This window comes from Cupressus sempervirens, chromosome 4 (assembly GCF_028749045.1).
Source record: "Cupressus sempervirens isolate cs-2001-9-10 chromosome 4, ASM2874904v1, whole genome shotgun sequence".
In the NCBI taxonomy this organism is placed as follows: domain Eukaryota; kingdom Viridiplantae; phylum Streptophyta; class Pinopsida; order Cupressales; family Cupressaceae; genus Cupressus; species Cupressus sempervirens.
Window position 1 is genome coordinate 580,308,293 of NC_143121.1, and position 27,844 is coordinate 580,336,136.

The window sequence follows — 27,844 nt, forward strand, 5'->3', positions numbered from 1 at the left end:
TCTGGAAAGGCAATGTTTTTGACATCACTTTTAGGACACTGAGTCCAAGTTATCCCTCTTGGACTCATTGGCAAATTGACTGTTTTATATGGCTCTATGGTTTGGGGGCCGTCCCTTCTTGATTTAGATTGGGCCTCGATCGAGTGGGTCCAGACCCTTCAACTCCATCGGATTATCTGATGTCACCGGTTCACTCTACATAGTATTATCTTGGCCGAGTTTGGGGCCCATCCTTTCAGACTTAGCGCCATCTTCGAGTTGATCTAGTTCATTCACCTCCTTAGAGGTTCTGTAGATTCCGTTGATGGTCGCCATAGATATGCATACCATGCTTACTGCTCTTCAGTGGTTTTTTGCTAGATTTGATTTGAGGGCTAGAGCTCGTTGTTGGTATACCTAGGCCACTGCACTGTTGAGTTCGATATGGATCAACATTTATCACCTCCTGCCCTACTAGTTCTCATTGGATGCTCTCACTCATCTCCTCCCCTCATAGTAGGAGTTGAATGGGCAGATTAGACTCGACATCTATAGACAGTACATCACCACGTCTTGGATTAACCCTCTTGAGGGTTGGCAACTACGGATGACCTACTTTGAGCACTTTTTAGAGATTCGTGACAAGACTATTGTTCATCCCTTCTACTTGAGTTGATGCTAGTGTCATGTCCTCCACATTTCTCTAGGGTCTTTCAAAGTTGGTTCCCATCGGCTTCATTGCCAGACAGATCACAATTTGAGTAGAGATGATCAGATCTGCTGGCTTTGTACTTTGTTTGAGGCTAAGATGGAGCTCCATTTCATCTTTCGATGCCCTATTTATTATGAGATTAGAGGTAGATTCCATTGCTTATTCAGAGATTGTAGACCCCTCTCGGCCTTTTTCAGCTATTTTGACCAGCGGTGTTTAGCGTTGTACCTCAGTGAGACTTCACAGCTACGTGATCTCACTCTTCAGCGCATGTTTCCTCAGAGCTAAGACTCGGATCAGCTCATCACCATCTTCTTCTTGCCCATGTCCTTTAGGGGCATGAAGCGATTGGTGGACATACCCGTCTCTGAGCACAACAGATTTGTTAGAGCTCGTTGAGGTTTCATCAGACAGGGACACCCTTTATCTAGGGTTACTCAGAGATGGGCCCAGACCTAGGATCACCCAGGGCCTTATCCTTCAATGCTGGATTTCTTTGTACTGAGAAAGGTTAGTTAGTCCTTCTCTTGTTAGTTGTTGTTCCCTTTCTTTGCTTTCATTTTTGCTATTTTGTGGGCACCGTGTGGTGCTCCTGCTAGGTTAGTTTTCTCCCTTGTTGCATCTTTCAGTCCCTTATACCCTTTGTTGGTCTCTTGTCAGACATTTATATCATCTTATCTTATCTTATCTTATCTTATGGTACCTTCCAATGTTGACATGGGGATACTTGAGAAAAGTTTGGAGACTTTGTTCATGTTGAGTATTCTTCCCTCACATTTCTTTTAGGAATGGGAAGACAACTTTTGTGGTTTTATTTCTTCCAAAGGGGAGGAATGTTGTTTGCTGGGCTCGGATAATCTTTAGTATTCATTGTTGGGCTCTACCCTCACTGCGATAAATACTAAATTTGGGGGTTGGGCTGCATGGTATCATTCCTCTCTAACAAGAAGGATTTTTTACCTCACATGGGTTATTGTACTTCTCATATTTTATGCTCATATAGGGGGAAATCTCCCACAAGGTTTTCTCCTCTTCTTTATGAGGTGCATTGTCCTTAGGTACTATATTTGAAGACGCGGGGGGCTGGTGGTGTTGACATAACAATCATGCTTAGGTGGTACTTACACGGTAGCTTGCTAATGTGGCAAGTTAATTATGGGTGTAAGAGAGAAATTTATTTTATACATGCACCTCCATCTTAATGCATTAATTCACTCAACCAATCTCCTAATTTGTCTGCAACTTGCTCATTTTTAGTTTCCATTATATCTAGTTTTCTTAGCAATTTGGCTTTATCATAGAATGATAAATATATTTCTGGCTAATAAATAATAATATTTTCAATCATTTTCTTTACCAAATTCATGTTTACTACTTGTCAAATGAAAATCCCAAGTCTTTTGTCTTCAGTTCTTTGTATCCAAGTAGTCATGTGAATTTTGTTCTAGTATAATCCGGGTCAGTGATTTGATGGTATCATATAGACTTAATGTTTCAACTTTGCAGCCACTTCTATCTCTAAATTTTGCCTACATATTAGTGGTGCTAAAAGTTTCTGATCTTTAGAGAGTTCATAAAAACTGTGTATCTTTAGTCGATTGCTTTCTTTCTTCTATCCACTTGAAAGTTTAATTGTTTCATGCACTAGCATAGTTTCATATGCTTGACTGACAGATGTTGCTTTAGAGTGAAAATATTGACAAATTCTATAGATAACAATTTTTACTTAGCCCATGTTAATTTCTTGGTCTGAACATTCTTAGAGAACATGTTTTCTTCATTTTATCTTGATATCTGGTATGTAGGCTCCAAACTCCGAACCTAATACCCAACATCCATATCTTCCTAAGGAAGAAACTGCACATTCCTAGACTTTCTGGTGGCATTTGCCATACAAGAGTGCAACAGCTAATTACTTATGTGCGTTGTATCTTTGGCATGAGTACTACAGTTTACAGCAATAATTTCTATAACATCTATGTTCTTAAAGCTGTGAATCATGCTCATTTTAGAAATAAATGGAGCAGAGAAGCAAATAAGACCTGGATATTTTGAGAAAGGCTTCCTCATTGTAGGTGCTGTTACAAGGAATCAAGAAGTAACCACTAGTCATTGATCATGAAGGGTGAGCAAGCCTTGGGTGCAACCTAATAGCTAAAAAATAACACTAAAAATGTTTGATGGTTTAGAATCCCTTGGCTGACAATGCTTTAGATGAACTTCTTTGAATTGAGGTTCAGTTGATGGAGGATCTTGATGATTATTTTGAATGTTTTTGAAGTTCTATTAAAGGGGACTGTGATTATTCTAATGATTATTTAATTTCTAAATAGAATGTTATATGATTTAAATGTTAAGAAAGCCAAAATCTATAAATGCAGTTTTTTAGGGACTATTAAATTACTGACAAAACACAGTTTGCATACTATTGCTTTACATCTAAACTTTAAAGTTATCATTTTTGAACTCTTTCTGATTACAGCTTTGTGTTTCTTTTAAACTGCAGGCTGGGTCTTGTTGCAACTATCAAGGTACACATTGCACCGATCATAGCCTGACTTATTACTTGTGTCTAATGATGAGAGTATGAAAAAAAACAGCAGGGAGCAGTAATATAAGATAACAGAAACTTTTTAGCCCCTCTTTTAACTTTTCTGAATTAGAAATGTTCAAACTTCATAGTCTCTTGGCATTTATTTGAACTAGAAATTGACTGCATACAAGCTTCTTGAAATTTTCATCTCTCTACCGTGTTAAAAATTAGACAAATTTAGTTTCAAACAATGGTTAATGGAAGGGACATTTTTCAATTGATACATTTCCTTTACATCTCATGTAGGCATCATAGTTATGTAGTTGAATTCAGCCATTTTGATGAACTTTGGCTGGAAAAACATTTTAAAAATACTCCCTGAAATGTGAGGGCAATGACAAGTGGGGGGGGACCTATTTTTCACATGTACATTGCATTTTGAAAATTTACATTTCAAAAACACATCAAGATTGGGCTATATAGAGTCTGAAAGTAGATGCACACATATGCAATCTGCATAAAAAACTGAAATTAGCATTGCCACTGAGCCCTATTTTGGTTGATATCCAGACAACTATTTAATCCATCAAGGAGGGGGGCATTTATACAACTGCACTTGTTTAGTTGATCTAGTAGTCAATCCAAATTTCTCACACATGCAACTTAAGGTAAGAATGACACAGCCCGCAAAGTTTTCTGGAAAATTTCCAACGTAACTTTTAGGTGTTGATGTATAGTTGTTAATAATGTCTAATGACAGTTAACTTACAATAACCAATATTGATTAATGTAGAGACATGTCTCTTCTACTCCTATTTATATACACTTGGATCTGCATTTGAAAAACACATACCTTAATGGGCAGTGCTATTACATCTGCATGCCATCCTCCAAAACCAACATGGTATCAGAATTAGATCTGACCCACTAGTGGCCTAGTCACATAGCTGTTCATAAAGTCACTCAATCTGGTCCATGGGGGATCAGTAGTGAATGTCATTGATAATGTTTAATCACATGCAGGTCCGAGCACCATCCTAGATCCACAGTATCAGATTCAACTCTTGTAATTGCAGCATAGACGCAATGAAGGATTGGATTCATTGTGGATTTCAACAGTAGTGAATCCGAAAGTGCACAGTCAACAATGGACATTGACGGCAAAAGCATGCTCGAATCAGAATCCTCTTCATCTGTGGAGTGATCAAATAGTGGGTGTAATTGAAAAGTTTGGATATATGATGGAATTAATAAAGGCTATGAATGAGGCATATCCTCAAAGTCTTGGTCACACGTCATAGTCAAAGGCAGAAAACTAAGGAAAGAAGCCATGCTTGATCAGCCAGGTCATCTAAAATATGACAGCAATAAAATGCCGTAACCCATGTCAAAACCACCATTCCATGAAATTATCTATATCGACATAAGCTTTGAAAAATTAGACATCAATCAGCAGTAATAATACCAAATACAGTATTTAGTGTCTACGCAAACAATGGTAATGTTATTCTTTTGTGATCACATAAATAACAATATGAATAAGCAGATATAATCATTTGGGGTTACTCATTGTAAGCACAGTGGTATCAACGTAATGAGGGGATTACTTGTAGAGAAAATGTATGTGATGATTCAGTAATTTGACCAAGATATTCACCGCATTGAGGTTACATGGATTAAGAAAGGAGAACCTCAGAATATGTATGTGTAGGAACATCAAAATCATACGCTGAGGTAATAAAATAAGGCAAGGCAGTGTTTAAAATAAAAAAAACAAACAATAAAGAAATATAGTTAACCTTTTGAATGCATGCAACAAGAAGAGAAAGGACGTGGTGAGTTGACCAGTCACTCAGCAATTGATTCATACGATAAGAGTAAGGGACTTTATAAAGAGAAATGTAAACAAGGGAATTGTCTACTGCCATTAATACCATAGTAGGTAATGATTGTCCTAAACTATTGTCCATGCTAACCACAATTGTTCCCACCAAGGCAAGTATGTATGGTGTATGATTTTATGTTTTTTTCTCATATTGTTATAAAACATATTGTTTAATGCTAATAGATATACGGTATTATTTAATAAATATGAAATTTATATATATGTGAAAATCTATGAGATTAATATATTTTAATTTAATAACTTGACATAATTAAATGTAAAAGGATTAACTAATGTGGAGATAAGTATTTTCCTTGAGTATTATATTTATCTATTTATTGAAGTTTCTCTCTTATTTTATTTTCAACACATACTATAAGAGCTATTTTCTTTGATCTTTTCCGAGGATGCACTTGCAGGAGGAGAGAGATTGAGATTCAAAGGGAGCTTGACATTTCATTAGAGGCAACCTTGAAAGAGCGGGAGCAGATAGAAGATATGGTTTAGTCAACCTTTGGTGATCTTGATTGTATTGATTCAGAGGGAAGCAAATCATGTTGAGATGGATTCTCCAAGGACCAATAAATTGTAGTAGTCAAGAGGATTGTAATTCTTGAATATACTTCATGACTATTTGGGCCTAACCCTTGTGTACATCATGAGGAAGTGACGACTTCCAAATGATTATCACTTCTATCTATAGAAGTTATTAAAAGGTGACGATCTTTCAATAACTTAACCTTCTATTGCGATAGACATTTTATGATGTCTGAAACAGATCATAATAGACTGTAAACTTGCATGGTGGATTAAGCTCCTTAAATAGACCATGGCCATCTTTTGATGTCTAAGCAAGTCATGATAGATGATATCTTGCATGGTGGATTAAGTTCCTTCAATAGACCATGGCCTCTATTGTGATGGACATCTTATGATGTCTAGGCAAATTAGAATAGAAGATTACTTGCATGTTTAAACAGATCATGATTGTTCATATGGTAAGCATTATGAGAATGCTTGTGCATATACCTTATGAACATTTTTGGTATGTTATGCAAATTGATATTCTGGAGGCCAGTACTCATTATATCAAATTTGATATCAAAATGTTGAATATCTTCTGATAAAAGATATTCTTATATTACATTGAGGTAATAAATGGTCACGTGTTTATCCCCCCTAGCTAAGAGGGAGTCTTGATGTTTTAGCTTCAATCGGATTGATTTGATCTAGACTTGATCCCCTACGGTTATTGTTTAAACATTATTGCATTTGATTAATCGTCAATTAGACACACACACACACACACATTATATATATATATATATATATATATAAAATGTCTAATGACAATTAACTTGCAATAACCAATATTGATTAATGTAGAGACATGTCTTGTCTACTCCTATTTATATACACTTGGATCTGCATTTGAAAAACACATGCCTTAATAGGCAGTGCTATTACATCTGCATGCAACCCTCCAAAATCAAAGGTAGGAGTCCAAACCTTGACATCTACTAGCCATAGTCCTTTGTGGGTCCTAGTCACTGTATTCATAAGTTAACATCTATAATGCATATAAGGTGACAAATTTTAATGTGAAGGAATCATAGTTTGGTTTTGAAGGGAATATAAGTTCTCATTTCCTTGTAAGCTTAACGTTGTATAAAGGACTCCAATCTTGCATGGCAGTGTATGTATGCTAATTGCAACCTTTGTTGCCACAAGGATGTGAGTTGTGATCATTAGTAACAATATTATTATTCAATAACTGCTTACACGTGTATAAGATTTGTTAATACAATGCAAAAAAATCTAGTGGATGGTGACGATAAATACCAGCCCAAAAATATGGTAGCAAAAGCCAAATCTTTAATGCACAATATACAGGCCAATAGCAGCAACAAGACATGTATGTAGAAGTTGACATATGAGGATGGTAGCAAGGGTTGGCAAAGAGTGAAAAGCAGTATGCTAGTTATTCTAGATAATGACACATTGAAAATGAATGTTAGTAGAAGAATTTTGAGAAGAAAATTGTTATACAATCATTTATAGAGGATAACACTAAAACACATTTTTGATGAAGAAGAACACTCTTGTGCCATTAGGTGGTGCCAAAATTTAATTGATAGTAAGTCACAAGAAATATTGAAAAACAACACCATGTAGAGTGAATGTTTTTGAAACATACACATGAAATAGAGTTCTATTTTATAGACATTGATTTTGATAGTCAAATAAATTTTACTCAAGGGGATGTAGTGAAATGATTTGATTTGTAATATCACATCTTTTACCATATTGGTTGGATGGTTGATCATATTCATGAGTAAATTTGTGAAAATTGAACAAGTAGACTATGACATTATACTATTAGAAGCTATCTCATGGGGTTCATGTTTTGTTCACAAAATTCAAAATCCAGCAAATTTCAGAAAAATCCAAAAAATTTATTTCAATAATCATAATTTTTAAATAAAAAATGGGCTAGAGTTTTTTAATTAAAATATATTTTAGAAATATGTTTCCATCAAGATTTTTTGGATTAAATATGTATCATGAGTTTCATTGTTTATTTTATGAATCTATCATACAATATGCAATTTTTCTCCTACTAATAACTTTTGTCAACTCCTTTTACGACCATCATTGAGGCCTTAGCCTAGGATTATTTGTGTGCCTTTGAATGACCATTTCTTGTACACTACATTTACTTTAAATTTCAGCTTTGGCAATATCATTGTTTCACTTTTCTCATACTGAATTCAATTCTGTAGGTACACACACATGCATGCACACACACACATGGATGCGCGCGCACAGAGAGAGAGAGAGAGAGAGAGAGAGAGAGAGAGAGAGAGAGAGAGAGCGCACTATGCAAGCTCAAGTAAAAGATTCACACAACTCAACATAAACATTTCAAACAAGGAAACTGGATTTGGGTAGGGAGAATTAAGGACCCGTTTGGTTGCTGGAATAGGAGTGGAATAGGAAGAGAAAATTAGAATATGTTTTATATTTTCTGTTTGGTATGCTCAATCATAATTGAGAATAGGAAGACATGTTCCAATTTTGCCCCTAAAATGAGCATATGTCTACGCCAAAAAAAATCTGTTATTGGAATAGGCCATTCCTATTCCCAATCTACTTTTTTCAAAGAATGTAATATTTTCAAATCTGGTGTGATTGCATGCGCATAATTTTTTCAAGTATTATTGTGGAGACTATTTTTTTTGTGTTTTTGTATATAAATGAAAACATTTTACTAGTTTAATGAGTTTTTTTTTTTGAAAATTTTAATTATATCTATTTGTTTAAAAAAATGAAATAAATTATATTTCTCATTAATTTCAATGAATAAAATAAAAATGAAAATAAATTATCCTTTTTACCATTATTGAAAAAGTTAACCAAAAAACAATAAATTAAAACAAAACTTAACCTTATTACTATTCCATTTTTGTACAACCAAACAATGGATAAACATATTCCCAATCGAATTCCAGGTGAACCAACCAGGATTGGAATTGTCCTTTTCTATTCCCATTCCATTTTTCTATTCTAATTTTCAATTCCTATGCCAGCAACCAAATGGGCCCTAAGGGAATGGATGTTGAGGTAATAGTATTGAGCTATTTGAGATGCCCGATCTCGTTGGAGCTGATGGAGGATCTTGTTGCTCTCTATGCTGGCCTACCTTATGATTGTCACAACTTTAAGACCTTGTTAGATGCTAACAACAATGTTTGCTCTGCCACAATAATACAAATATAGAGCAGAAGTATTGTGGTATGTATCGAGAATTACACAAATTAAATATACAAAAATATTCAATTTTGTGTTTAAAGTTGGTTTAGACTCCTCAATTTGTTAGGTGGTATCAGAATTTATAATATTAGGACAAATAAAACTTGTAGTTAGAAGTCAAATTGTAGTGGTTGAAATATATCTTAATAATAGTAGGGAAAATATAATTGCAAGCTCAAGTAAAAGATATTCACACAACTCAACATAAACATTTCAAACAAGCAAACTGGATTTGGGTAGGGAGAATTAAGGGAATGGATGTTGAGGTAATAGTATAATACATTATCTAAATGCTAATATTAATAGCAGGCAAAAATTAATACATAATGTTTTCTTTGTTTTTCTTTGGTTATTTATATGTAAAATTTAACATATTAAAAATGTACTGACAATGTTTTAAGTTTTACTATGTTAAAATTTACTTATTGAAAATATTTAAGTTAGATTATTAATATATTCAATAGAATGTATTTAGTATTTACAATACTTACAATATGTTTTTTAAATGTATATATTTAAATTTATGTAAGGTGAATTGTTAATCATAATTTGTTTTGAATTTCGTACCCTCATTGAATTTCATTCAAATTTTATTGTTGTCAAACATGAACACGAGCTCCAACTTTGTGAGGTAGATTAGAAGTATGCAAGATTATTTGACATTTTCACCTAGGGTTGGTTGTATTGACAAGGGGCTAATGGGGACAACTTGTTGAATTGTGATATCCCCATTAAAATCCAAATTAGCCACTTCATCAATGAGATACATGATTTGTGACCAGAAGATCTTCAACCATTGCTTATATTGCTATATCCAAAATAGTCGACTTATTGGTCCTCATACAAAGGCAACAATACAAAATAGTGTTGGGGAAGAACAAGAATTATATCAACCATATAGTCTCCAGTGAAGTATGAAAACAATCAACAACATCTATCAATGTCATGTTCCCACTGTGCCAAGAATTAGTGACAGGAGTATGCTGTACGTCCATAATAATCACAACACCTTGATATCAATAATGTTCATTCACACCTGACAATATGTCATGCCCAAAATTAAAGGCCAAAACACACCAACAATTGTTTTGTAAAGCACGAAGTCTACTAAGTTATCTAGTTGGAGCACACATTGAAAGCACTGAAATTGCAAACCAAAGAAAGGTATGACAAGAGTCTAATGTGAGGGGTATCATGACTTGTGTGATTTATATGGGTGTTCCACCATAATGATTGACACATTCAACCTCCCTTGACAATAACATGTTACATCCAAATTTTTGACCTAATTTAAAATATAGGCATTGAGGTTCACATGAAGTTAGTTGATAGTTAAATTTGTTATAATCTTGTGAAATGATAAGATGGTTAGTCGTTATAATTTCATGTGAAGGTAACATGCTAGTTGATTATTTATCACGAATTCATGGAATTGAAAAGGCAGCTAGCCGTTATGATTATTTGTAATTTGTTATAATAATATGATTTGATTACGGAGAATTTCCTTGCAAGAAACACATCAAAGGGGTGGAAGCATTGTTAGAAAAGAATTAGGCACATGAGCATCACCATCATTGGGCAAATGGGTTGAGGACCTAGTGACTTGAAACAGGATACATCTGTGGGACCCTCATGAGCTATTTAAATAAATAATTTGAGAAACATAAATAATTGAGTTAATATATAAAACGTACCTCAGAGGATTTTAATTGATCTTTCATCATATTATTATAATAAATATTTATATATGTGCATATAAACATAAAAATGAAATGACACCATTATATTATAATAACTTAATATAATGATGTCACCCCATTGATATACTTACATGAACGTATGCAAGTATATATTATAATAGTAATAGTCAAGATATAATAACATTCGAATTATAATAATATTCAAATTATAACCTTCCAACTCTTTTCCATCTTTTATTCTTTTCCTTGTTTGTAACCAATTAAACACTTGGTGTTTTTAATTGGCATGATATTCTTTAAGTTACGGAAGCCAAAGAATCTTCTTTAAACTTTTTTTTTATCATGAGTCGAGAAAGAGGCAAGGGATATATATTATTTTTCCTAGTATCCGACTTCTTGCATTCACCTGAGTTTTATTTTAAAACATACCCGACTGCCTTCCTCTCATTCCCAACTCTCTCCCTCTCATTTCCATCTTTCCTTCATAGGTCGAGAGCCTGCAAACACCTTTTGGGAAATCACTGCCGCCCATAGCATTTCAAGTTTATTTTGTAGTCTTGATTTCAAAAAACGTGATGCATTTATGCATTCAATATTGGTGCTTGAAGTACGTTTGAGGGAGGCTGAATCACAGCGGTCAGCTGGGCTCCTATTTCCTTTCTTTCCATAAAAGTCTCAGTTTGCCGTATGTGATCTTTTCTATGCTGAGAATTGAAGTTGTAATTATTCACTATGGTTACACTTGGAAGACATTTTTATATTTTCAACACCCGACTACCTCAGACCTAGCAAATACCTGCTATATATATATTTTTAAGAAGCTTTGTTCAAAGCAGCCCAATTTGTACTCCTAGCTATATCAGTATTTCTTGCCGAGGATAAAAGTTTGTATACACTGTGGTGATAATTTCAAGCAACTGGAGGGAAGCTGTTTTCAAATCGACTTGCAAAGTCCAGACATTTCCAAATTTATATTAGGTCACGTGTTAATCATTTCAAATTGTGATATTCCAAAGTTTTAAATCATATTCCATAGCAGCCAACTAGGCTTAGAGACTTCTTTCCCTTCTATGAATAAGTTATAAGTTTTGTTGAATATTCCATGTCATTTTTATTGATTATTCATAGCAGTGAGTTCCAACATTTATCATGATGATATCTTGTTTGAATTTACAGATTGAATTTCTTTAATTTAACCTTGTTCATGGCAAGTGATAGCCAAGTAACTATAGTAAGGATCCATAAATCATTATGCCAATAGAGATTTGAGTTAAACAAGAAATTTTGCAATATTTAAGAATATCATCACAAATCACAGATTGTGATAAGCTAGAATATATGTTAATTATGAAATAGTTGAGAATCAACAGAAAGAGTTGTTTTGAGAATCCCAAACACCTAGGACTCACCTAGCTATGTAGCCAAGGAAAGTGTGAAGAGGTGAGAGAAAGGAATCTGCAAAAACATGAAACAGAACTAGATATGACATAACAATGTTTATCATTTTTAATATGAATTATTTAAAAGCTCATGCATGATCCTGTTATTGTAACCTCCTGCTATTAAGTCGAGTGGTGTGGTTAGATACCAGGATGCTCAGTGGATGACAAGATGATCCCTGTCTATTCTCGGTAGGGAGGGCCTTTCTTGTTAGAGATTGTGTGGGGAATAAGTTAAGGTCCGAGGTTGGGTGGTTAAGCGCCTGACAATTTTTCACCTCTCCACAAGATGTCGAACGTGCGTCAGACAAAGATAAGCTTTACACTCAATTGTTTGTTAGAACAGGTATTTTTACTTTTATGATGTATAAGTAAGACTAAGGTAAGATTAATTGAGTTATGTCATCATTACAATTATCTTACATTTAGTTGTAAGAGAAAGATTTATCTAATGAATTGTTATATTAGGCTTTCATTTATATGAATAATAAATAGGAGCATATCTTCTAATCTTATGTTATTACCATAGTTAAGAAATTGGAAGGAAGGAAATGATATAGTGATATTTGGAGCTCTAAACGATATAGTGATATTTGGAGCCGTAAATGATACAGTGGTATCTGAAGCCCTAAATGATTCAGTAGTATCTGGAGCCCTAAATGATACAGTGGTATTGAAGCCCTAATTGATTTAGTAGTATTTGAAGCCCTAATTGATATAGTAGTAATTGATGCCCTAAATGCTCCAATGGCTATCGATGCCCTAATTGATACAGTGGTATGTGATGCCCTATTTTATTTAGTGGTATTTAAGGATAATCGCCATTTGATTTTGATATAGCGGTATTGGATGGTAGTTGTTATTTGATATTGTTATAGTGGTATTTGTGGACTAACCTGGGTGGTTGTAGAAGCATCCCTACAACGATTTTCTGATTTTGAATTCCATGATATGTGGATTTTAATTTCTATAGTAAATTCATTGATGGTGTTTTAAGTTCTTAGTTAAGAAATTTTGTTTAATTAATTTTAACCGTCAATCTCATTCATATGAACGAAACTAATTTAATTGTCTTCCTATGATAATGAAGTAATATCTATATTCTTGGATATTTTGGTTGTTAATTAAGACCCAGGAAACCAGGTTGTTACACATGCTAGGTAAAAAGGATTGCACAAGGTTTGGAACGTATGTATAACATTTTATCTAAGAACTTGCATGTTCCAAATTTCACGTAAATGTAACAGATCATTTAATATGGTTGTTTGGATAACCATCTAAGTTTAAAGTTTCAAATCCAGAGCTTTTGTTTTCAATGATGTCCAAATCATAGCCTACTAGGTAATGAGTTCAACCTATCACGATAGGTTAACCTAATGATAGTAACAACTTACTTATGGGTAAACTATTAGTTCAATTAACCCAGCGTAGTTTAAATCCTCGTTTAATATTATACTAAATTTAATTAAGTTAATTTAAGTCCAACACCCTAATGTATATTTACATTCCAATATTGTTTCACAATAGTCAAATAACTATTAGTTTTCTAAGATGTTCCTAATAGTTGCAATTTAAATAAATCGATAGCTCCTAACCTTACAAACTTTACCACATTGATTTTAACACATTTAGTATTAATTTAATTACAATTTTGTTTAACCTTCTTTTCAAGCTTGCACAAGTGGGTCATCCAAGGAGCCGTTAATGGGGTGAAGGTGGACCAAATCCAAGAGGAGATGCCATAACAAAAATAACCAAAAATAAATGCCTTCACAAGACCTAAAATAACATATACTCCTTCACACAAGAATCTCCCGTTATAGCCCCAAAGTGTAATACCAAAGAAAATGGCAATAGGAAGCCCATACTCCATGCAAAATCCCTCTTCTCCAAGACTCCAAGAGAAGAGACTCTACACTACAAGGGCATGCCTAGACAACCCCTTAAACCACGAGGCCACTACTTCCCTCTTAAGGGTGAGTGATGCCTTTAACTCCTAATAACAACATACAAGAACAAGGAAAACAGTGCAAATTCAAAAGACCATACATATAACATACAAAGCATTCTATGCTACAATATGAAATAAGAATAAACTTTCCTCCATGGAAAGAGCATCGACCTTGAATCCAAGCACTAAGGCAAATGAAGGTTGTAGAAGAGCTTTCCTTCCTAAGTCTTCTCCAAAACTTCTCCAAAAAAAGGACACTAAAGTGTCTCTAAGAATAGGGAATGGCTGAACAACCTCTTAAGTCTTATCAAGTCCCTAAAAAGGCCTCTAACCCATTACCCCACAACTTTCCCTAATGGGAAAAGACTTGAAGTCCTTTTCTCTTACACACTTGCACCCCTCATAAATGTGAGGTAAACCAAAAGTGTGGAGAAAGGGAATGGACTTGACCTCTTCTCATTTTCGCCACTTTTTGAAAAGTGGTCCTTTTGGAGGGTCATAAATGTGATTAAGACACTCTAATGGTAAAAAATTAACCCCCAACCTATAGTTCACCCATTAGGTTAGTAAATTATGACCTAACTAACTCCCTAGGGTCACTTTTAACCCCTCTAAAGTTCACTTGAAGTTAACCTACAGGTTCAACATGATGGGTTTCACACAAGGCTCTCTAATCAAGTGGGTTCCTTAGGTAGCCTATTATGTCCTACGCTACGATAGATTGCTTTTTGCCAAACCCTAAGTGGACATGTCATTGCCACATAAATATAATACAACGGTCAAGTGACACTACAAAATACACCACACAAATACATGTTGCATGTTTAGTCACATAATGCAATTTATTCGAATAAAAACCATTCACATTACATTTACAAATAAAATACGACACAATAAGGTTTTAATCTCTTCATTAGATTAAACCTTGGTTTCACTGTTTTCACATGGTTCTAATCTTGGTTCTCTGATTTAGTTTCCATGGTTAAATTTTCCTGCACACTTAGAATCCAAATATCATTAGTCCAAGAAAAATCATACATATAACAAGGCTATACAATTAAATTCAAACATTTACATGTATAATCTATAAATAGTCCTTAACTTTCAAAGCAATATTCATAATCCAATTCTCATATAAGATGCTTTGCAGAAGTGAAAAATCACATACTAGTTCATCAACATAAATTTCAAATTTAAAACATAATTCATATGTCAGTTCCAATCCAACCATAATTCAATTAACATCATTAACATAAACATCTGAATATGTAACCATTAAAGCATATAGAATAGGTCCTAATCATCATCATCATACGTGCAAAATCAACATAATGGAAATTATCTATAATATCAAATAATATGAAAGATCCGTCTAATCAGTCTAAAATTTGTCAAAATATTGCATCACAAAAGTATCAAAATATGAATGTATCCACTATGCTATGATGGGTCGGGGTGGGACCTCACACATTAATTATAGAAAAAAACATTAGTTGGATGAGCTCCAGAAATCAGTGTGAGAATTATGAGAGCCAACTTGGTCAAGGAATGCTATGGAGATTCTAAAGTCAGCTTTGCAATTGAAAAAATTGGGGATAGGTGTCATTATTGAAGACTTTCTTACATGGCACGAGCGATCATTATAATCATTCCATTATTAGCTAGTCGGGTTGTTGGAAAGCAACCGAACCAATATTCTCTATTTACCACGGGATGATATATATCAGTTGCTAAGGATTTGTGTTCTTTGACAGACTGCAACAACATTATTTATATATTCCAAAGTGATAGGCAGAAATTAAACATAGACTAATGTTCGACTGGGAACAAATGGTGACATTGAAGTATTAAAGCTAGCAATTGGGATAGAAAAGACAACAATTAATCAACTAAATTTACAATATTGATTAGTATTGGAAGGGGTGTGATTTAGGTTTGAGTTGTAACCTTTCACCATATGCCTCTTCAATAAATATTTAAAAAGAACCATCATCAAACATCTATTATTTCTATTCATCCTTTGTGGATTCACTCATCTTGAGCAAGCAGCCCTTTGGCTTTGGTTGCACATTAATCAGTGATATGGATCAGATACAGCACCATTTGGAATTGGTATAATTCAGAAGATATATCAGGCAAGCATCCATATCTGAAGATCATTTAGTTTTACTACACAAATATATAAATATCAGGCAAGCATTTATATAGATCAAAGGTCTCATTAAACTAATATAAAGTATCTTTGCATATCAACAGAGCCAAATCAGACTAGCAATTATCTAATCAGTATAGGCAATATTGAGGAGAACAGTGCATCCGTAAAGAGTTTTAATCAGAAACATCAAATCTACATCATTGCCATAAGCAATTGAGAATAGTCATACAGCATATTAACATCGAGATATCAGAGAAGGCTACAAGCAATTGAGAGATAACTTGCAGTGTGCTCTGCATTGTCATAACTTGCAGTGTAATCTACATTGTCATATCAGGAATAGAGGAGTAAAATCCACCATTGCATATCAGAGAGCATCCTTGCACGATTCTCATCAACCATATCAGAGACAGCAACGATGCCCTATGCATACTTTAATATTGATTGCACAATTCAGATTGTACTAATATTTTATAGTGGAAGCTTTTATTAGATATATATCAAAATCATCTTTGCATGCATGTGATCTTTGAATTGGAGATAGCAGTGATACGTATTCTTATATCATATTCTAAGTGGTATCAATTGTGAATCATAATCTATTAGTCTTGCATTGAGAAGTGCAATTATTATCATTTTAATTGTTATGACATTTTGGATTGATGTTTCTTGCAATTGAATTTAGTGAGCTAATTGTCCCTATGTCCTGAGTATTAATATAAGGAAATATTACTTCTGATGATCAAGGGGGTCCTGTGAATAGCCAGGATGGGCCAGGCAAAAGAACCAGAGCCAACACTAGAAAGCTGGCCTTTTCTGCTACTACGGAGATCAAACAGATCAAGAAGGCTTCTGAGAAGATGGATCAACTGGAGTTACAGGCAGCGGAGCTTCTCAAGAATATGGGATAGAGGTCCTGTTTTGTCCAGTGTTTTGTTTGTGTTTCTTGGCTTTGGGTCTATTGCGTCTGTCTGTCTGGTACTGTCCTTTTCTGGCTGGCATTTTGTCTTTTGGCTGGCTTTGTTCTATTTTGTTATTTTTTATCTGTTGGGCTATAATGGTATAAATCTGTAGTTTTTTTGTACAGGGTATTAAGTCCCCTTCAAAACCTGTTTTACGTAATAAAAAACATAAGGGAATATTACATAAAATGTTAAAGAACTTTTAGATTTTGCATTGAAGGTAGTTTGGCTCTTATAAATTATATTGATTGCACATTTCAGATTGTATTAATCATATTGTATAGCAGTACAGGTTAGATGTACGGATCAAGATCACCGTTGCATAGATCTATTTGTTGAATCAGAGATAGAAGTGATATTTGTTCTTATATTATATTCTAAGTGGTATCAACTGTGATTCATAGCCTATCATTCTTGCATTGAGTAGTATTAATTATTATCACTTTGAGTGTTTTTAGAGACTTTTTCGAAAGATCTCTCTTGTAATTGGATTTAGTGAGTTAATTGTTCCTGAGTATTTACGTAAGGGGTCATTACATAAAATGTTATAGAACTTTTAGATTTCACAATGAAAGCATTTTAGCTCTTATAATTTTGTTGACAACACATGTCAAAAGATTACCAACAAATAGTCAAAATTTGAGAAATCCTCTTGATTGAGCTTTACAAAAAATGATTTTGTGAGCATGAGGCAAATGCTATGATTAATAGTTTCTAATTCTTGAGCTTAATCTGTGTGAGATCTTATTTTTGTGCCACAACATTTACTTATGGAGCAACAAGTTACATGCTAGAGTAGTTGGTGACAAGGGGACTCACACTAAATAATTTATAATAATATAGATTGGTAAAAATCACCCACAAAAGTAATAGGAGATGACGACAAAAAATGGCTCTCAAGATAGGCCAAGATGAAGATAGCATCCACTGTTATGACTTGTAATAATGAAGGTAGCTTGACTTAATTAGAATACAAGGAACGATTGGGGAGTGTCCTGAATTGAAATTCAAGTGTTCTTTATGTGTAATGTCCCCTCTACTAGGGTTATCTTGGGTTGAGTAAAACCTACAAAAGAAATGTCAGAATCAAACAATAGCAAGTCTAATTTTAATATTCTACCCCAATTCTAACCCAAACTTTAAGGACGTCTCCAAATCGGGTTTCCTAACCCTTCATTATTCTAATGTTATCTTTGGAGTGCACCCCCCAAGATTTCTTCTTGGGATGAACATTCTTTATCCAAGGCCTTATTAAATATCCATATGTTGACTCATTAGAATATTCTTGCATTATTACGACAATCTCATCTAGCCATTCATATGGGGTCATACTAATCTCTCACACTTTCATTATTAGCCATTCATATATGGATTGTACTAACCTCCTGCACTGGCACTATGAGGTTCCATTTGTCCCATCTTATCCATTCATATAGAGACAACCCCAAACCCTACATTGGCATATTGCCATTCATATAGAGATGAGCGCAATCTCTATACTGGCACTATGAGGTTCCCTTTATTCCATATTAGCCATTCATATAGAGATGAGTGCAGTCCCTACACTAGCACTATGAGAGTTCTCATCAATTAATTTCTCCATAAAAAGTTACATTGATCTCTTACAACATATAAATTAACTTCAATGGACAGACTATCATTTATATTTATCTCTTTTCGAAATTCCATCATATTCCATATATGTATGAATTTATATAAATGAGTGCATATATAGTAATCATAACCTAATTTCTTATTTAATATAGAAATGAATAAATATATGCATACCTTATGTTTACCTTTTTCGTACTCCATGCCATCTTCACCTTCATCGTTATGAATAATTGTTCGATGGTAGAATGTATTATTAGGATTTAAAATGTTATTCTATTAAATTGATAGATGGGAAACTTAATTTTTGTTCCCTCTAAATTGAGTAATGAATGATCACTACCTTAATCTTCTTATCTTCTGACTTTTTGTTAGCAGATGGGAATATAAAAGTGTCTTTGGTTCGATGTTATTATGTGGTGTGTTTAAATGTTCTTACACCCAAAATAGGTGAATGATTTATCCTTGGCTTTAAATACTTGATCCCCTTCTTTTTAATTTCTTATCAAGTGTATTGGTTTCATTGGCTTTCCTTGATAATCCTCCCTCCCTCTTTTTTATTTCCTTATTCAATGGTGGCCCACATGTATATGATTATGGGATATGGGACATGTCCTTTAAAGGCTGATCCCTTAGATTTATTTATTTATTAAATATGATCGGTATATAATGTGTTTATTAAAGGTGTATTGGTTGGTTTTAATTATATATATTGATTGATTAATGATGATAGTAGATTCTTATAACTATAGTTAGTGCTATTAATAATATAAAATTGTATTTAATTGATTGATTATCTAATTAGATTACTTAACTTTATTGCTTATACATGGACTATTGTTATCTAGATTGATAAACACGATGATATTAAACAAATTAAATGTCATGGATAGGAGCATAGGTTATGTTGGTTGCTAAATTGTATATTATATACATGGACATAGGTTATCATGGTCAAAGATGGTGACCATCATTCTTTTTGTTACCATTCTATAATATATCGATTTATCAATGAACCAGTTATTAGATCACTTCGACTCACACTATTCTTTTTGCATTGTCCATGGTGATTTCTATATTGAAGTCTATGTTTCCTATTAATTATCAACTTAGTCTATTCCTTAACACATGCATCTTAATTCTTTCCTAAATGGTTGTTTGCGTTACCCTCTTTATAGTACGAGTATTTGACTTTATAAATATAAGGATATAATTATTCTTATTCTTATTTTATTTTGATTAAAAAAATATTATTTATATTAAATACCATAGTTAGGGTTTCAAATAAGGTTTATGACATTATGATTTACAGATTGAGTTCACTTAGCATTTGAGTAGGTTCTCCCCTCAAGGGTCCATGTGTCTTACCCAACCAAGCTGGGTTATAGAGAGACGAGATTGGAGAAAATCTTAAAAATTCAAAAAAGAATTTAAAAATCTTTTTCTAAACAATAAAACCAAAACTTGAATATCCAAAACCTAAAACATGCCTTGTATGTTTGTTATTTGACAATCAAAACACCCCATTTCACACAAATCATTCTTGTGATGCCATTTTTGTATTTTGAAAGATAGCTGTTTATTTTTGGAAGACAATGACAAAGTGCCAAGGCAATGAATTAGCTTCTACAAAAGAGAGCTGTTCATTTAAGGTAAGTATTTTAACTAATTCTTAAAGTTTTTCAACAAATCTTTTCAAGTTTTTAATGAACAACACTTTTTGGGAAAAAAGCAAGTTTCAATATTTTTCTTGATGTTTTTGGTCTTTGTTTTGAATTTTTATCAATTTATACATTTTGTAGGATTGTATTTTTTTTTTTAAATTTAATTTTTTTATAATTCCTTATAATAGTAAGTTGAAATTTGATAGCCATTGGTACAAACAATTTAAATATGATCAAGCATCTTCTCTATGGAAGCCTGTTACGATGGTTGAAATTTTTTGAGGAGGTGGGGCTTTTATTTGGAATTGTAACAAGTGTGGAGTGCAGTTATATAGTTTAGTGAAAGTTCACTTATGTTCTATAGGTAGGCATTGAATTAGAATATGTGAAGGGCGAAATAAGATGTTTCCAAGAGAGATAATAATGGCATTCATTAAAGAACAAGTAGCTGATGCTATGAGTGGGAGAAATTAAAATATCATCCGTTAGCAAGGAAAATATCATTGAAGACACCTACAAATTCAATAATGGACTCCCAACATCCTTTCTTGGAAACACCCTCTACCTGTGAATAATATTTGTCTCCTTCCTGCAAAGAAAGCCCATGTTGCATTTATGCAAATGGTCTTCTTTCAACTTGGTGACAATTTGGTTACATGGGATGAAATGTGCACACAATTTATTGCCCAGATATTTATTTTGTAGAGGTGTCACTCAAACCAATTAGGTACTATTGGATTTGAATAGGAGTGTCTATTATGTTTGATAGATGGGAAGATTGCGAAAGTAGACTACCAATAATTAGTATTTACAGTTTTCCCCAACGGAGCAAGTTTTTTAAGGTGGCTGATTTTACTGGGGCAAGTCATGAATGAAGTGTTTATTTCTAAAATTAGTACCAAGTCCTTAAAGATGGTGGGTCTTGATATTGTTATCCAAATCATTATGAAAAATGCAAAAAATTGTAGTACAATATGTGGTTTGGTAGAGGAAAGGTAATGGCACATTGTTTGGACACCACTTACTGTACACTTCCTTAACTTGGCAATGCAAGAAATTGACACTAAAATAGAGTGGGTGATAGTTGTATACATTGAGGTTATGGAGATCCAAATGTTTGTGACAAAACATGGCATGCCACAAGGAATTTTGACTACTTCCTCAAATTTGGAATTATTTTAAGGTAAATTTAATTTATTTTAAATTTTAAATTTTCTTATGCCATGTTTATTTATATTTTAATATGTTATTAACTGTTGCATAACATTAGGTTGCTGAGACCCAATTCACATCACATATGGTTGTTTTGAGATGAGTTTTGAAGGTGCAATAGGCATTGGGTGCCATGTTCATTAGTCATTAATGGAATATTCGGAAGTAATTGAATCTAGGGAGGGCCTAGAAGGTCAAGTCATTGATCTTAAATGATGACTGGTACACTTGTGTGGATTATGTTTTGAGTTTCAGTATGATTATGCTTGTTGATATAGATCAACCATATTTGGGCAAAATCTTTGATGGCATCAACTTCATGGTAGAAAAATAAAGGGTAAAGCAGCCAAAAAGAGAACTTGAATCATTTCCTTAAGTGCACAAAAAACATTAATATTGGAACAAGATGAACCCATTATCGCATCTCCTTGTGTTTGCATTTTCTCTAAAAGAGTATAGCATAGAGATACATTGTTTGCCAAGGACCTATAAGTTGCTAATGGGTACATGGTGTTCTTAAGAATCTTCTTAGATCTAGAAGTGGTGGATAATGTTAGGAAAAAATTCAAGAGGTTCATCTTAGGTTGAGATCATGTTATTTGTTCTTTTCAAGACCAATACAAGGAAGATGCTCATACATGGTGGTACCTCCACTATTAAGATTATTTATTCCTCCAACCTTTTGTAATCAAGGTTCTATCACAAGAAAACATTTTTATTTTTAAACATGTGTATACTTTAGTACTTGGTGCTTTTTAAATTTTTTAAATTTGTATCAATCTTTTTTTCTAATTTGAATAGGTTTCAAGTTCTTTAGCTGAATCTAATTGGAATACATACTCCTTTATCCACTCAATAAAGTATAACTGGTTGGCTTCAAAAAAAGCTCAACACATGGTTTAAGTCCATTCCAACTTGCATCTTCCTAACACATAAGCATGTTGACTACAAAGAAGGGTCAATGAAGAAGTGGGATATAACCCTTGAGTGTACCAACTTGTATCCATCTATTGCAGAGCTTACTGGAGTCAATGGAGATATTGATGAGACTTTTTCATGTGATCTATGTAGTGGTAGTGGCGCTCCATTTGTCCGTGGTGGAAAATCAAGCCCTTAAACGCTTTTTGATGCACGTGTACCTAGCTGTCCATTTGAGGCCTAAGAGGTGTTTAATGTTTCTAACACCTTTCATTTAGTTTGTCTATGTGTTCCATGATGATAAATTGCCATTCTGAGCCATTTTGTGAAGTCCTATTTTGAGCATTTGTCCAATTCTGCATTTTTGCCTAAGTGTCAAACAGTGACAGGAGGCCTTGTTTGCATCTGAATATCTCGCACCCAGTAATGTTTCATGACTCGCTGCTTTGATAGTGTGTAGTGTCCATACTAGAGAACTTATGTTTCAGATTTCGAATTGTTTCGAATCCGTTTGCCTAGGTTTTGAATCCCTCAAAGTTGGTTATTTATTGATGTCATGCTGATGCAATTTGTTTTGAATTCTGGGAAGCCCTGTTTGACTTGTCATAACTTTGACCCAGTTGATCGAAATGCTAAAATTCCTTCTGCATCATATTCTAGAGGTTAGAGACTTTCTAAGTTTCAAGTTTGAGCTTATAATGAATCCGTTTGATCAGTTTTCGAACACGATTCCAAATGCAATTTGTGACTTTTTATTGGTGTCAAGAAAGACATTTGTCAAAACCCCTGTTTGTGATGTTATATCTCGAGATCCGTGATAGATGAGATTGAATGGATTGTACCACTATGTTATACTCTGAAAATACTTTAAGTGTGCCACTTTTCAAGTCTTGCACATTTTTCCAAGTCAATTCCATTTGCAAAAAATGCTTTTCTGCCATTGTTTCAATCTGCAAAATTTAAGTAGCCCACTTTGACCGCTCACCATTTGCGTCTTGTTATTCGTCATAAGCCCAAATCGCAGATTTATACTCTCTTGTGACAGTGAACCAATGCCCTAGTTTTCGTACCTCCAAGTGTCCGTTTACCTAGTTCTTAGAGCCAAATCCGAACGCAATTTATTGTTTTTTATTAGAGAGAACATGGTGAGGGTGCCTTATAGGATAAGTATTAATCTGGAAAGCCGCTTAGAGGAATCTGCAAGCCAAAAGGGGCGACTACATGTTAAATGAACAAGTCGCAGACATAAGATTGAAAGGCCATGGCAGAGGGAGGCGCCATAAAAGGAGAATAGAGTAGGGTTATAAGAATTTACCCCACATTGAGTAGGAGCCCGCTTTAAAAGGTGTTTAAATACAATAACAAACAATAGCATAGTATCTAATAAGACATGACTTTTAAAGCTTGAGGTGTCGTAGGTAAATATTGTGTAGTCGACAGGATGTATGTCGTCGGTAGATATTGTGTAGCCGACGGGTCCCTTCGGGAAGGTTATTGTTATGTAGCCGACGGGTCTCTTCGGGAAGGTTCTTGTTGTAGCTGACGGGCCCTTCGGTAATTGTCATGTAGCTGATGGACCCCTTCGGGAAGGTTCTTCGAAAAGTATTTATACACCCCTTTGGGTCATTGTAAATCATCATCTGTATGTAATGTCTTTGGCATATGCGAATAATAGAAGGAGTTCTGCTGTTCTTATCTATTATCTGTATGCGTTGATTTCTTTACCCAGTACGGTAAACATTTGGTGTCGTTGCCCGATGGACCTGGTACGTAGGCAGACAGATGAAGACTAATGCCGAATTAGCTGAACAAGAATAAGAATAAGTTGAAGGAAAAGGACAAAATATGCACCGTGCAGGAAACTTAATTTTGGCATAGCAGGTCGAACGTAGACGACGGTTTCAGCAAATTATTGATGGACACCGTAGCACGGAAGAATTGTTGGAGACTCGACAGCGGGTGGAATTGGTGGAAGAAGCAAGGGAGGAGTTTTTGAACCTGCATATGCCAAGGGAAGAGAATCTAGACGGAAGAGGATTGATTCGCATGGCTTGGAGTGCCGAGGGAGCACGAGCGTGGAGTGAACTCTGCATCCGAGATACACTTCCGAAATGGACAGCTTCGGTTGACAAAAACCCTTGACCAAATAGCACGACTGTTGGAAATAGCGCGGGTGTATAGAGCAACGCGAGTATTCAGAACAGCGTGGGAGTGCAAAACAGTGCAGGTACACAACAAATCCCTCAACTTCAAATAGTAATGGTAAGACCTAAGGAAAAGTTTCCAAAATTCGATGGTGATGGAGCAGCCGATCCGATCCGAAATTGTAAAACATGCGAAACGATTTGGAGTGCAAATGGCATAATAGATACAAACGAATGGGTTTGGTAGTTTTCGGCCACCCTACGGGGTGTTGCAATTGATTGGTTCGCCGATACAAATCCCTAGAAATTAACTACTTGGGACAACCTTAAGAAGGAGTTTACTGCTGAATTTCAACTGTTGAGTGACGACAATGAAATTGTAGTGGAGATACACAATACAAAACAGGGGAAAAATGAAATAGTCCAAGTCTACGACAGGAAATTAAAAGCTTTGATAAATAAAATGGAAAATAAACCGGTTGACGAATTGCAAAAAAGATGTTTCATTGAAGGCCTGCACTCAAAGTTGTGGAAGAAGATGAAGATTGTGCCGCCATCGTCATACACTGAAGCATACAATTGAGCAATAAACCTGGAAAGTGAGCAAAAGATGAAAAAGAAGAAGAGTAGCTCGTCTGATTTAGATGATGACACATTTTTAGAAGAAGAGAGCAGTGAGGACGAAAAGGACAGCAAGAAGGTTTGTGCCCTCCAAAAGGACATGATTCGGATGATGAAAGAATTCAAGAACATGCAAAAGGAGACCAAGGGAAATGAGCTATGGTGCACCGAATGCAAGAAAGAAGGCCATACAAAGGGATCCTGTCCAAAGGACCAATTTTGCGAGATTTTCCAGATCATGGGACATTCGACAAAGGAATGCCCTTTCAATCTGAAGACAAGAGGACCCCAGCAAGTGTTCCTGACAAAGGAGGCTTCCACGTCAGGAGGAAGTGGGAACACCAGTACGGAAGGTGCCATGGTGAGAGGATATAGAAATAATCGGTGAGGATAAAACAATAATGGCAACAATAATAATAATAGCAGGAGTCGAATTCAGTACGATGCGAACGATCGACCAATAGTACAATGCCGAGCATGTAATTTGTGGGGCCACTTTGCTTGAGACTATAAAACGGCAAGTGGACCAAAATTATTATGTAGATGGTGTGGACCCGGTGATCACGAAGATGCCAAGTGCTTGAAATTAGGAGTAAATTTGATCACCATTGGGATAGACGAAGAGGAGGTTTTGGCCATCACACGAAAGCAAGCAAAAGTGTACCCCGACCTGATGGAAGAAAAGAAGTGATTAGAGGAAGCATGGGCAGAGATCCAGAAAGCAATGCAGGCAGAGAAAGCACACCTGAAGGACATTGCCGGTACCTCTGCAAGAAACTGCGTAGAACAGAACATCGTACGACAGATATTACAAACCGAAGTACCAGTCAAAATAAATGATTTGCTACTCACTATGCCTCTAACTCTGTACAACATTCACGAACATCGCTCCAACTGCCAAGTTACCAGCAGAACAAGGAAGGGAGAAAGAAGGTGGCACAAGTGTGGAAGATCCGATGCTGTTAGCCCTCTCATCCAGACGGTATCCGGCGGTCGTCGAGATGGGGATTCTCGGAAGTGTGTTGACAAACACAATTGTCGACAAAGGGTCTTGCGTTAATGTTTTACCTGAGGATACCTAGAAGAGATTGGGATAGCTGACATTGTGGCCACCTACATTCCAGTTGCTGACAGCGGATCAACATGGCATTAAACCTCTTGGCGTCCTGATGGCACAACCAATGACGATTGGAACACAGTCGTTCCTACTCAACTTCGTCGTCATCTCGCTGAAGAGGAGAGGATACGACGCTATTCTGGGTTGTGGATGGCTCGTGCAAGCGAAGGCCAAGCATGACTAGAAGAAAAATACATTATCATTGGAAATCAAAGGGAGGAAATTCATTATTGATCTGCACATGCAAATGGTAGGGGAAGAAGCTCTGTCATCAGATTCCGAAGGGGAGGATGAAGGAAGGTAATGTATGGAACCAGATCAGGAGGGAGTCCTGCGGTTGGAAGGAGACGACGATTTGGATTCGGTGAACAGTCTTTACCATTGGCAGATGGAGGATTACGAGCTCTTTCCGAGCTGTAATATGTTAAGGGTCGACGAAGGTGAGAAATAAGAGAAATCAATGTCCGAAGGAATATAGAGAAGCGGAAGAAGGAAATGTGGTTTGGACTGAAGCTGAAGGGAAGAACATATAGTACGAACCTAGAAAAAGGAAAGATTCCACCATATGACTGCGCAGAAAGAAAATGTTACATCGAACCGGGGATATAGTAGAAAGGTGCCTGTAGCAAGGAAAACACATCATACGGTCTACACAGGAAACAATGAGGAAGGGTTTAATAAAAGCTTTAGCATTACGGAGTAAAGGTTCTAAAAGCAAGAATATAGTTATTGACGGCAAGGAGTGGCAGCCGACGGAAGTCATGGTACTGAATGTCAAGAACAAACTAGGCGATATGGAAAACCTGAGGGAGAGATCGTGTAACTTGAATAAATTGGATGAGCGATGATTGCAAGCACAATGGGCCATGAAGGTTACACAGAACAGGCACAAGACATGGCACTACAAGCACTTGAAGTTGAACAGGTTTCAATTGAGACAACTAGTGTTGAAGTATAATGGGCGCAACATGATCAGACCAGGTAGATTTCAAATAAAGTGGGTCGGGCCATATAAAATCCCCAAAGTGGGCGATAACGGAGCAATAAAATTATGGACGCTCGATGGGAAGAAAGTAGCCGATGCAGTGAATGGGCCGAAAGTCTACCATGGAAGAAATAACGCACCTCTGTGGACGAACAACTAAGGAAAGAACGACTGTAAATATTGTATATATGTAAATACTGCACATATGCAAGATAAGTAAAGGTAGATAAAAGATAGAGTTGAACATTTAAAAAAAAAAAAAAAAAAAGGTGGAAAAAGTGTCCATACGGTAACTTGTGGTGTCCTGAAAGCCACCGTACGACAACTTAAGGTTCTTTGAAGGGCACCGTACGGTGGCCTTGCAATGCAACATGTGAAGTTTTAATTATTGCTATCATACTGATTTGGAAGATTACATTGTACGGATTTTGGAGAGGTAGATT

General features: G+C 35.2%; 1 protein-coding gene across 2 annotated transcripts in view; it reads left to right on the forward strand.

The window, feature by feature from the left end:
* Positions 1-27,844, forward strand: part of LOC149562534 (transcription initiation factor IIB-like) — a 213,766-nt gene that overhangs the window by 18,411 nt on the left and 167,511 nt on the right. For both annotated transcript variants that reach the window (XM_089826011.1, XM_089826010.1), the window contains exon 2: positions 3,198-3,222. In XM_089826011.1, coding sequence (XP_089682137.1) covers positions 3,198-3,222 — 25 coding nt within the window. The remainder of the gene's footprint in view (positions 1-3,197; positions 3,223-27,844) is intronic.